Below are 12972 nucleotides of genomic sequence, written 5' to 3'. Positions count from 1 at the left end.
AGCATCCATCGTTAAGGGCCCCACCACACAGGACGCGGCCTCTTCTCATTACTGTCATTAGAGAGGTAGTACAGAAGCCTGAAGGCACACACACAATGAATTAGGAACAGCTTCGTCCCTTCTGCCATCTGATTTCTGAATGGACATTGAACCCACGAACATTACCTCAGTACTGGGTGAAAACAAAATTCTCATTCCCCTGCAATCTTTGCATAAACCCCACCCCCATCCAATTTCTGGTACTGTTAATGGTTTATTATTGTCTCTTCCACCGAGTACAGTGGAAGATTTTGTTTGCGTGCATCAAGGAAGTTAAAGAAAAGAGAAGGCAGAATATAACATAAACAACAGGAATTCTGCAGATGCTGGAAATTCAAGCAACATACATCAAAGTTGCTGGTGAACGCAGCAGGCCAAGCAGCATCTATAGGAAGAGGCGCAGTCGACGTTTCAGGCCGAGACCCTTCGTCAGGACTAACTGAAGGAAGAGTGAGTAAGGGATTTGAAAGCTGGAGGGGGAGGGGGAGATGCAAAATGATAGGAGAAGACAGGAGGGGGAGGGATGGAGCCGAGAGCTGGACAGGTGATAGGCAAAAGGGGATACGAGAGGATCATGGGACAGGAGGTCCGGGAAGACAGACAAGGGGGGGGGGGGGTGACCCAGAGGATGGGCAAGAGGTATATTCAGAGGGACAGAGGGAGAAAAAGGAGAGTGAGAGAAAGAATGTGTGCATAAAAATGAGTAACAGATGGGGTACGAGGGGGAGGTGGGGCCTTAGCGGAAGTTAGAGAAGTCGATGTTCATGCCATCACGTTGGAGGCTACCCAGACGGAATATAAGGTGTTGTTCCTCCAACCTGAGTGTGGCTTCATCTTTACAGTAGAGGAGGCCGTGGATAGACATGTCAGAATGGGAATGGGATGTGGAATTAAAATGTGTGATTAAAATGGTGGGCCTCCTCTACTGTAAAGATGAAGCCACACTCAGGTTGGAGGAACAACACTTTATATTCCGTCTGGGTAGCCTCCAACCTGATGGCATGAACATTGACTTCTCTAACTTCCGCTAAGGCCCCACCTCCCCCTCGTACCCCATCTGTTACTCATTTTTATGCACACATTCTTTCTCTCACTCTCCTTTTTCTCCCTCTGTCCCTCTGAATATACCTCTTGCCCATCCTCTGGGTCACCCCCCCCCCTGTCTTTCTTCCCGGACCTCCTGTCCCATGATCCTCTCGTATCCCCTTTTGCCAATCACCTGTCCAGCTCTCGGCTCCATCCCTCCCCCTCCTGTCTTCTCCTATCATTTTGCATCTCCCCCTCCCCCTCCAGCTTTCAAATCCCTTACTCACTCTTCCTTCAGTTAGTCCTGACGAAGGGTCTCGGCCTGAAACGTCGACTGTACCTCTTCCTAGAGATGCTGCCTGGCCTGCTGCGTTCACCAGCAACTTTGATGTATGTTGCAGAATATAACATTGTAGTTTCAGAGAAAGCGCACTGCAGGTAGACAAAGAAAGTGCAACATTATAACTAGGTAAATACCAAGGCCAAGAGTCTGTCTTATTGTTCAATATTCTGATATACATTGTCCTTGAGCCTGGTGGTATGTGCTTTCAGGCCCTTGCATCTTCTGCCCAATGGGAAAGGGGAAAAGAGAGAATGGCCACAGTAGGAGAGATCCTAAAGAGACTGCATTTGCTGGAATCTGGAGCAACACACAATCTGCTGGAGGAACTCAGTGGGTCAGCAGCCAAGTCTAGAGCTCTGCCTCCTCATCACCATGAGATCCTGCTGACAACAGTTATGTCATCAGTGAATTTATGGAAGTCGTTTGACTTGGGCCTAGCCCCCAATCATGGGTGTAGAGAATAGAGCAGTGGGCTAAGCACACATCCTCAAGTTGTGCCAGTGTTGACTGCCAGCAAGAAGATGTTATTTCTGATCCGCACTGACTGCAGTGTCCCTAGAAGGAAGTTAAGGATCCAGATGGAGAGGGAGGTAGGGAAGCCCAGGTTTTTAAGCTTCTTGATTAGAACTGAGAGAATAATTGTGTTGAACACTGAGCTATAATCAATAAAACAGCTTGATGTAGGTATTGCTATTACGCAGGTGGTCTAAGGTTGAGTGGACAGCCACTGTATACCTATTGTGGCAATAGGCAACTTGCAACGGGTCAGGTCCTTGCTTAGGCAGGAATTAATTCTAGACATGACCAACATCTCAAAGTGCTTCATCAAGGTAGATACGAGAGCCACTGGGCGTATGTCACTGAGATAGCTCACCCTCCTCTTCCTGGACACCAGTATGATTGATGCACTTTTGAAGCAGGTGGGAATCTCCAACTGCAGCCATGAGGAACTGAAGATCTTGAACACTCCTACTAATTGGTTGGCACAGATTTTCAGTGCCTGCCAGTTACACCATTGGGCTGACACCCTGCGAGGGTTCACCCTCTTGAGAGAATTTCTGACATTGGCCTCTGATACAGGTATCACAGGGTCACCGATGCTACAGGGATTCTCCCTTTCAAAGTGTCTAGAGGCACTGAGCTCATCTGGGAGTGAAGCATCGCAGTGATTTATCACGTTAGATTTCACCTTGAAGGAAGTGATACCAGAGCTGATGTGCATCTGATTCTGACCCCAACTTCAATCGCAATTAGTTTTTGCACTTAAAATAGCCTTCCATAAGTCATACCCGGACTTCCTGTGGAGCCTTGAAGACCACACATCTAGCACTCAGCAGACTGACTCTCGCTGTTCATCCACGGCTTTTGCTTTGGGCACTCTTGGCATGTTCTCAAAGGCACATACTTATCCACACAGGTTTTGGCGAATTCGGTGACAACTGTGACATATTCGTTCAGATCCAAAGGTGAATTGTTCCATGTGGTACAATCCACTGACCCAAAGCAGTTCTGCTGCGATGGACACCACTAACACGATGATAGCGGGGGAAACTCCCTCGGCACATAAAATGGATGTTCCAGGCAGGGAGAACAGGACTGAGACAGAACTGCTACTTCTGGGCGCCACAGAGAGTCAATCATGAAGCAAACGCCTCGGCCACTGCCGTTACCCGACACCTCTGTCTAGTCCATGTAGTAGAAGTGGTGTCCAGAATGTGGCGGGGTGGGAGGAGGGGTTGTGAGCCACATTACTGTGCAGCAGTCCCTCATTTCCCTCTGGTACTGTAATCTCACTCTGACAACTTCAGTTTCATTTTCTATGTTCTCAAACACTTAATTCTACTGCTTCCTTTGTTGTCACTACAGCGTTTCTTTTTGCATGGCTGTACTTTGCGCTCGTTATATTCAATGTTGTATTTATATGACCATATACACAGTTCACCCTGTGCTTTACATGAACAAGGAGTTTTATTGCGCCCAGGCATTCAAGACAATAAGCTACTTTCAATCTGAACTATAGTCACTGAATGAGAGTCCTGGAGGGATATAAACATACAGCACAGAAAAAAGCCCTTCAAGCCAAGTAGTCAATGCCAAACCATTTAAACTGCTGACTGCCATCGACCTGCACCGGGACCATAACCCTCCATACCCCTCTCATCCATGTACCCATCCAAATTTCTCTTAAATGTTCAAATAGAGCTCACGTGCACCTCTTGTGCTGGCAGCTCGTTCCACACTCACCACCCTCTGAGTGAAGAAGTTTCCCGTCATGGCTCCCCATAAACTTTTCACCTTTCACCCTTCACCCTTAACTCATGACCTCTAGTTGTAGTCTCACCCAACCTGTGGAAAAAAGCCTATTTGAATTTACGCTATCTACACCCCTCATAATTTTGAATACTTCCATCAAATCTCCTCTCAATCTTCTACATTCTAAGGAATAAAGCCTTAACCTATTCAATCTTTCCCCATAATTCAGGTCCTCCAGACCTGGCAATATCCTTGTAAATTTTCTCTGTACTTTTCTAACCATATTTACATCTTTCTTGCAGGTAGATGACCAGAACAACACACAATACTACAAATTAAGCCTCAGCAAATTAAGAGGACAAAAATTAGAAAAGACGTTTGGAAATAAATACTTTACAAACAAGAATTAAGGGAGACAATAAGAAAAACAAAAGAGATAAGATGCTATTCAGATTATTTATCTGGGCTATTATCAAGATTCCTGGATAAATAAAAGCCCAAAAGCTTTGCAAATGACACCAAGATTGGGGGTGTAGTAGACAGAGAGGAAGACTTTCAGAGCTTGCAGCGGGCTCTGGATCAGCTGGAAAAATGGGCTGAGAATTGACAGAGCGAATGTAATGCAGACAAGGGTGAGGTGTTGCACTTTGGTAAGACCAGTAAGAATAGGTCTTACACCATGAAGGTGGAGTGTGGCAGACCAAAAGGATGTGGGAATACAGATCCATCATTTATTAACAGTGGTGGCACAAGTACACGCGGTCATAAAGAGAGCTTTTGGCACGTGGGCCTTCATAAAGCATTGCGTACAGGAGATGGGATGTTATGTTGAGGTTGTATAAGATGTTGGTGAGGCATAATTTGGAGTATTGGTGCAGTTTGGTCACCAACCTGCAGGAAAGGTGTAAATAAGATTGAAAGAGTACAGAAAATAAACTACAAGGATGTTGCTGGGACTGGAGTTACAAGGAAAGATCGAATAAGTCAGACTTTATTCCTTGGAACGTAGAGGAATGAGGGGAGATTTGATAGAGGTATACAACATTATGAGGGGTAGACAAGGTAAACGCAAGGCAGACTTTTTCCACAGAAGCTGGGCGGGACAACTGAAGGTCATGGGTTATGCATGTAAGGTGAAAAGTTTAAGGGGAACATGAGGGGGAAATTCTTCACTCAGAGGGTGGTGAGAGTGTGGAATGAGCTGCCAGTGCAAGTGGTACATACAAGCTTAATTTCAATGTTTAAGAGAATTTTGGATAAGTACATGGATGGGAGGGATTTGAAGGGCTATGGTCCCAGTGCAGGTTGATGAGAATAGGCAGTTTAAATGGCTTGGCACAGAATAGATGGGCTGAAGGGCCTGTTTCTGTGCTGTACTTTTCTATGACTCTATGACTATGAATTAGACAGATAAATGGGAAATAAAGACTAGAATTTATTAAGTGATTGAAAACATTGGAATTGTCAATACATTTCACCAGAGTGGATCTCTGAAGAGACTTGCATTGTCAACCTGGTAGGTATCATTAAAATAAACCACATTTCCCAAGAGTGGATCTCCAAAGGGACCTGAATCTCAAATCTGGTGCTCTCTAGAAACACAGCTTTGCACTGTTTAACCCAATTTACATTGTTAAAGTGTTATCAGTTCACACACACTAACAATGCTAAACTGGTCAAAATTGTGCAAGGCAATTTCAGAATGTACAACACATGATTAGTAAGTATGCAAATAACATTTAAAAAGGTGATATTGTACATTGAAGATTATGTAAACAAGGGGATTTTGATCAGCAGGGGAAGTGAGTCATGGAATGGCAAATCGGGATGTCATAAAACAGTAGAATCTAGGAGTTTTTAAAATTACATGCTTTCCTGAAAATGACATCACAGGTAGACAGGGTTGTGAAGGTGGCTTTGAGCACACTGGCTTTCATTAGTCAGAACACTGAGTATCAGAGTTGGGACCTTATGTTGCAGTTGTACAAAACTTCGGTGAGGCTGCCTCTAGAGTATTGTGTACTGTTTTGATTACCCTGCTGTAGGAAAGACGTCATTCATCTGAAAGAGTGCCAATTTGAGAACATGCCAGGACTTGAAGGCCTGAGTTTTAGAGAGAGCAGGAACTGCAGGGTGACCTTATAGAAGTGTATAAAATCAGTAAGGGCATAGATAGTATTTTCTTTTTGGGGAAAGAGAATTTAAAAAAATAACTAGAAGACGTAGGTTTAAGGTGAGAGGAAAAAAGCCGCCAGAGGAAGAGGTTGAAGCAAGGTACATTAACAACAACTAACGATATTTTTTCCACACAGAGGATGGTCAGTGTGTGGAACGGGCTGCCAGAGGAAGTGGTTGACATGAGGTACATTAACAACAATTAAAGACATTTAGAGAGGTAGATGGATAGCAAAGATCTAGGGGAATTAGCTTGAATGGGACATTTCAGGTTGGGTCAAACTGCCTGTTACGGCGCTGCATGTGACTCAAATATCTGCTCATCTTTCCAGTTAGAACACAGAAATAAAACAGTTTCAAACAGCAGCTGTGTTACATTACTATGGATTCCATAAAGCAAATTACATCATACCTTTTCCAATCTTGCTTGTAAAGTCATTCTGCCTGTAGAACCAGGTATGCGACTTAATGCAGCTTCAATCTGCAATGGAAAATTAGATCCCAAATTACATTCAACGTTAATGAAAACCATGCCAGAGATGCCAAAATCCTTTGTCATCATATTTTCATAGCACAATCTGCCACCTTCTCATTAAAATAGATTTGTTCTGGTCACTCACCCCTAAATCAACTGAGCTACCTCAGACCTGTATTACATACAGGAGGAAGAGCGAGGAAAAATGCCGCCACCAGATTCTGCAGACCCAGGTGACTTCTTCCAGCTTGCTCACGGAACAGTTTTATTACTCTTCTCTTTGGTCTTCCTTTTCTTTTCAAGGTGGTTGTGGTTCTGACGGAACAATGATCCACAGTTCAAGCTATGGTTCTTCGCAAGCGGTGGGTTTTCAGACCAACTGTGCGGCCAAGCACCTGGCTACCTCCAAAAACAGCCTGGAAGAAGTGCCCTTGGGGCTGGGAGGTTGGACGTTGGGGAGCGGCCCTATGGGTGACCCAGTTCCTCACCGATTTTGCCGACTGTAGTGTCATGGGAAACTGAAACATTGACACTGAGACAGTAGGCGGTGTGTTTGCTAATCACCAGCTGCTGTCAAAGGAAGGCCCCTGCACTCGAGCAATCCCTCTTTCTCTCTCGATGGAGAGTGAGAGCCTGTCAGTCCTCGAGACGGGGGGATGGGGGGGGGAGGGTGCTCGGAGAAGCGACACGGAAGAATGTAACATTAGAACAGCGAGCTGCTGGTCTCTCCAGGAGTGACCCCCTCTCTCCCTCACTGGAGAGAGAGAGAGAGAGAGAGCCTGTCTGAGGTACCGAAGTGCTGGTTTGTGGACTGGAGTTTGATGGACTCTGGTGCTTCTGCTGTTGCCTGCATCATTGGGGGGGGGGGGGCTTCTGCTCGCATGGGTGCAGCCGAATGGGGGGGGCAGTGTTGATGCTTTTTGCTGCTGCTTGTGCCAACGGAAAGGGGGAGGGGTGGGGCTTCGGTGTTTTTATTGTTCTATGGGGTTTCCTTGTTTCACGGATGTCTGTGAAGAGGATGAATTTCATGTTCTATACTGGATATGTATTCTATACTAAATGTACCTTGAATCTGTTTCAAACGTGTTGCTCAAACTTGGGAAAAACCCTTTAGAAATTACAAAGTACAGAAGCCAAGGCAGTGCTTACCCTGCACTTTGTATCAATATCACTCTGATAATCCACCCTTGTATTATTATGCCGTGTTAAAAAAAAATCACTTAACTTTCAGAATAAAGAGTGCCTGAAAGAATTTGAATCTGTTCGCAGGTAGTTCCACAGGTTTAGTGATCACTCGCTCTTAAGACTGCTTGATTTCCACCTTTTTATGTAAATTTATTATTGCTGGTCCTATCTGTTGATGCAATTGCAAAATATTGCAGTAAGTAACCACAGCAGAAAGTGGTTAACTTCACTTGCTCCATCACCAAAATGTTCCCACAACCTATGGACTCACTTTCAAGGACAAGGCAGGTCATTGGGAGTAGGAAATTTGAATGGTTCTGCATGAACTAGATAGGCTGATGGGCTTGCTTCTGTGCTTTCAATACTTTCAATGACTATGACTCATGCTCATAATAATTTATTATTATTATTATTTCTCTCTTTTTGCATTTGCAGAGTTTGTCATCTTTTAAACACTGGTTGAATGCCCAAGTTGTTGTGGACTTTCATTGACTCTATTATGGTTATTATTGTATTATAGATTTATTGAATATACCCGCTAGAAAATGAATCTCAGGGTTGCATATGGGTGACACACACATACTTCAATAATAAATTTACTCTGAACTTTAAGGTGGCTATCTCTCCACCAACATCAGTCTCCTCCCACCATTTTTCATCTCATTTGTTCATTATGTGCCGTGTCCTATGACGTGGGCGATCATGATCTTTCCATGACTATGATTGTTCTTGGCAAATTTTTTTACAGAAGTGGTTTTCCATTGCCTTCTTCTGGACAGTGTCTTTACAAGACGGGTAATCCCAGCCATTATCAATAGTCTTTAGAGATTGTCTGTGTGGCATCAGTGGTCACATAACCAGAACTTGTGATATGCACCAGCTGCTCAAACGACCATCCACCACCTGCTCCCATGGCTTCACCTGACCCTGAATGAGGACTAAGCAGTTGCTACACCTTGCCCAAGGGTGATCTGCAGACTTGCAGAGGGAAGGAGTAGAGACACATCTCCACCCCACCACCCTATTTTTCATCTACCCTTGTCACTATACCCATTCTTTAATACCAATATATTTTTGTGATTTGTATGCAACTGCTAAGGTTAGCTTTTATTACACATACCATATTGTCCTGGAGAAGGTGGTGGTGATCTGCTGCACATCTTCTGGAAAAGGTGCTCCCACATGCTGTCAGGAAGATGGTTCCAGGATTCAGGCCTGGAGACAGCTGAGGAACCACAAGTCCATTGGCCATGCAATGCAGAAGTCAGTCTGCATGATGACATTGTCCTTGTCCTTGTCCTTGGTGGTAGAGGTTCACGGTTTGGGTGGTTATCATCAGGAAACTATATGCATTGTGTAAATGATACACACTGCAACCACAATGTGGAGGAAATCAATGTATTTAAGTGTGGCAGATGGGGTGCCAATCAAGCACAGTTCTTTGTCTTGCATGATGTCTTGGATGTAGGTGGTAGGAAGCCCTTGAGGCTTCAGGAAGCATTGCTCGGCCCACAAGATTCTCCAGACTCTGACCTGCTTATTTACATGATATTTATGTGTCTGGTCCATTTCTGATCAACAGTTAACCCCAGGGGATTGATGGTGGGGTATTCAACAATAGCAATTCCACTGAATGTCAAGGGAAAAGGTTAGACTTTCTTCTCATTGACCATTGGTTTCAAAATACTCTCTGACCTGGGAAACAGCTAACATGATAGTACTACATGGATGGTTGGGTTATGGAAGGCTGTGGTCCCAGTGCAAGTTGAAGGGAGTAGGCAGTTTAAATAGTTCAGAGTATATGGGCCAACAGGCCTGTATCTGTGCTGTACTTTTCTACGACTCTAAGTTGTTGGAATCTGCAACTCACTGCTTGAGGAGGCGGTGGATGAAGAATCTCTCACAACAGACAAGTATCTAAACACACGATTAGCCAAGGCTATGAACAGCTGAAAAAATAGATTAGGTTAGATGGGTTCTCTAGGTCAGCAGCAGCTGAATCAAATGAATCTCAGGGCAGCATATGGTGACATACATGTACTTTGAACTTTAAGTTAGAATTTAAAGAAACCATACTAGGACAGTTAGCACCACAAATCCACATCATTCAAAATGTCCTGGAGCACTTTTATCACACCATCTAATATTAACCTGCTGAAGAACTCAAAATCATGGTACTCAACATCCCTTTCACAGATCAGCTTTGGAGTTTTCCTTTCAATAACATTGTCTTTTTACCAATCAGCATTTTGGCTAAGTGGAATAAAACCCAAATATTAGTCCAATACAGAAGCCTTGCAATTCCCACACAATAAAACAACCTTACTTCATATTCCTTTCCTACTGAAATACTAGAGCTCAGCTGTTGCTGTTTGCACCGGCTGTATTTCATGGATTCTTGGAGAAAATTTTGGCTTTCGAGGAAATATTCGTAAAGTCAACCAAACAAATTATTTTCTGCAAATACGTAACAGTAGACTGACGATGCCCAATCATTGCCATGAATTTTTACAGATGTACTGTGGAGATCATTCTAACTGGCTGCATCACCATCCGGTGTGGGAGGAAAACTATTGCACAGGATTGAAATAAGCTACAGAGAGTCATAAACTTAGTCGGCTCCATTATGGGTACTAGCCTCTGTAGTATCCAGAAGCAATGCCTCAAAAAGGCGGGATCTATTATTAAGGACCCCCATCACCCAGGACATGCCTTGTTCTCAGCTACCATCAAGGAGAAGATACAGAAGCCTGAACGTACACATCCAACGATTCAGGAACAGCTTCTTCCCCCTCGGACATCTGAATTCTGAATGGACATTGAACCCATGAACACTACTTCACTACTTTCTTGTTTCTATTGTTGCACTACTTCATTTATCGATTTAATACACAGTATATACTTACTGTACTCCAGTTTTTTTTCCTGTTACGTATCGTGTTGTACGACCAAAAAGCCACAGAGACAATAGATTTCACAACATATGCCGTTAATATTAAATGTGATCCTGAATTGCTGGGGCTTCATTACCTGTTGCTTTTCTTGTGTGAGAGCATCAAAGAGTTTCTCTGTTTCCCCCAAAGCCTCCATCCTTGTTTTATATGTCAGCTCAGTCTCATACGGAGTTTGTAGAGGGGCATTTTGTTTCTCTTTCTGCAAAGTCATTGTCTTGTCTTCCCAAGCTGGTCGACTGATGATAGAGCCCATCTTAACCGCATTCAGTACAGAATCCGTGGGCATCGCACGTTGAGCATTATCAACATGATACCTTGCTGCAAAAAGAAAGTTTCATGCTGTCAAATGAGAAATTAATTATCTCTGTATTGCTATTTCAAAAAAATTTCCAATCATTTTCCAACTCAATACAGAATTAGCTCAATGGTAGAAGGCTGGAGGACTGTTTTGCAGATTGGAGGCCTGAGACCAGTGATGTATTGCAGGAATTAGTCTTTTGGTCCCATGTTACTTGCAAGTATATTAATGATTTGGACGAGAATGTAGGTGGTGACTAGTGAGTTTACTTATCTTCATAGATACTTCCTGGCTTGCTGAGTTCCTGTTACCCCAGAAGTGTTACCGTGTTTCCAGAGCCAACATAAGATGCTCCCCCCAACCCTAACTGTATGTCTTTGGAACGTGGGAGGAAACCAGAGGACCCAGAGAAAACCCCCACAGCCAGACAACAGCAGGAAATCGAACCCTGATACTATGCGCAGTTTTGGTCACCTACCTACAGAAAAGGTGTAAGTAAGGTTGAAAGAGTACAGAGAAAATTTACAAGGATGTTGCCGAGTCTGGAGGACATGTGTGATAAGGAATGTAGTAGAAGATCGAGGGGGGATTTGATAGAGATCTACAAAATTATGAGGGCTACAGATAGGGTAAATGCAAAAGGGCTTTTTCCACTGAGGTTTGGTGGGACAAGATGTCATGAGTTAAGGGTGAAAGATGAAAAGTTTAAGGGAGACATGAAGGGATACTTCTTCACTCAGAGGGTGGTGAGAGTGTAGAATGAGCTGCCAGCACAAACAGTGCATGTGAGCTCAATTTCTAGTACATGGAAGGTAGGGATACGAGGGCTATGGTGTGGGTGCAGGTCAGTGTTTAAATAGTTCAGCACAGACTAGATGGGCATGTTTCTATGTTGTACTGCTCTATGACTATATTATAGTTGGAGCTGCAAAGATGGCAGGTGCCTGCCTTCATCAGGTGAGGCTCTTGAGCGTGAGAGTTGGAATGTCATCTTTTAATGATACAAAAAGGACAGTAACATTTGAATGTGAACAGGCTACAGAAGCAGAGGGATAGGGAATTTATACAGGTGTGTGGGATTAGTACAAAGTTTCTATGCTGTACAAACTATGATTCAACTTACATTCTGTATTCTCTAGTGGAAAGAACTGAAGTCTTTTTCTTGGGCTTGAACCGCAAGATGGGACTGACTCGGCAAAATCGTCTTCATCCAAGTTGATGTCAAACCTACAAACAAAACAAACAAGGTTCTGTAATAATTCTGATATACAGGAATGCTGTCTGGCTTGAGGTACAGGGAGATTGGATAGGGTGGGACTGTTTTCCTTTGGGTGAAGGAGGTATAAAATGGTGAGGGACTCAGAAAAGGCATAACCTTTTTCCTAGGATATGGTCCAAGACCAGAGGGCATCAGTTTAAGGGGAGAGGGAAGAGATTCAAAGGAGATCTAATGGTCAAGTTTTCCATACAGTCGGTATAAGGAACGAGTTGCCAGAGGAAGTGATAGAGGTGACTACAATTACAACGTTCACAAGACATTTAGACAGGTTATAGTCATAGAAAAGTACAGTACAGAAACAGACCCTGCAGCCCATCTAGTGCATACCAAACCATCGACCTGCATCAAGACCATAGCTCTCCATACCCCTCCCATCCATGTATCTGCCCAAGCTTCTCTTAAACATTGAAATCAAGCTCACATGCACCACTTGTGCTGGCAGCTCGTTCCACACTCTCACCACCCTCTGAGTGAAGTTTCCCCTCACTGCATACTGGGAACTGAAGAAAGAACATGGCAGTACTCAGCTCTCTGCTGATTTGTAAAGGTCGTCTCCACCATGACCAGAAAAATCGCCAAGCTGGACAAAAGGATATCGTTGCTTCATCAGATTAAAGACGGCAAGCTATTCCTCAGAACTGTAGTCACTCTGGGATCTGGCACCCCTGCTACTGCTGAAGGAGAGTTGGACTCAACTGTCCCTTGGACTCCTCCTAACGTCACTTCTCCAGGCCTGTAGTTGCCCCCCAATGCAGCCAGACGATCACTGGCTTCGTCTAGGAGCCAAGCCTAAGGGTCAGCGAGTTCAATTTCCTGCTTGGCTGAGTCCTAAGGTGGTTGCCAGAAGGGGAAAGTGCTCCACCTATCCACCTCCCGAAAACCAGCTGAAGAATAGGTTTGACATCCTGGACAAGCACTAATTTCCCCCTCTGACAGGCCATTCCT

The 12972-nt window shown here is 44.1% G+C and overlaps 1 protein-coding gene across 1 annotated transcript in view; it reads right to left on the bottom strand.

The window, feature by feature from the left end:
* The window catches only part of LOC134360020 (M-phase phosphoprotein 9), a 118288-nt gene that overhangs the window by 2442 nt on the left and 102874 nt on the right, over nucleotides 1-12972 (bottom strand). Inside the window, exons 20-22 of the mRNA XM_063074018.1 lie at nucleotides 11872-11975; nucleotides 10527-10768; nucleotides 6249-6317 (exon numbers count right to left, since the gene is read on the bottom strand). Of these exons, the coding sequence (XP_062930088.1) occupies nucleotides 6249-6317; nucleotides 10527-10768; nucleotides 11872-11975 (415 nt within the window). The remainder of the gene's footprint in view (nucleotides 1-6248; nucleotides 6318-10526; nucleotides 10769-11871; nucleotides 11976-12972) is intronic.

Source organism: Mobula hypostoma, chromosome 21 (assembly GCF_963921235.1).
Source record: "Mobula hypostoma chromosome 21, sMobHyp1.1, whole genome shotgun sequence".
NCBI classification, from domain to species: domain Eukaryota; kingdom Metazoa; phylum Chordata; class Chondrichthyes; order Myliobatiformes; family Myliobatidae; genus Mobula; species Mobula hypostoma.
This window is presented reverse-complemented; position numbering and strand designations above follow the sequence as displayed.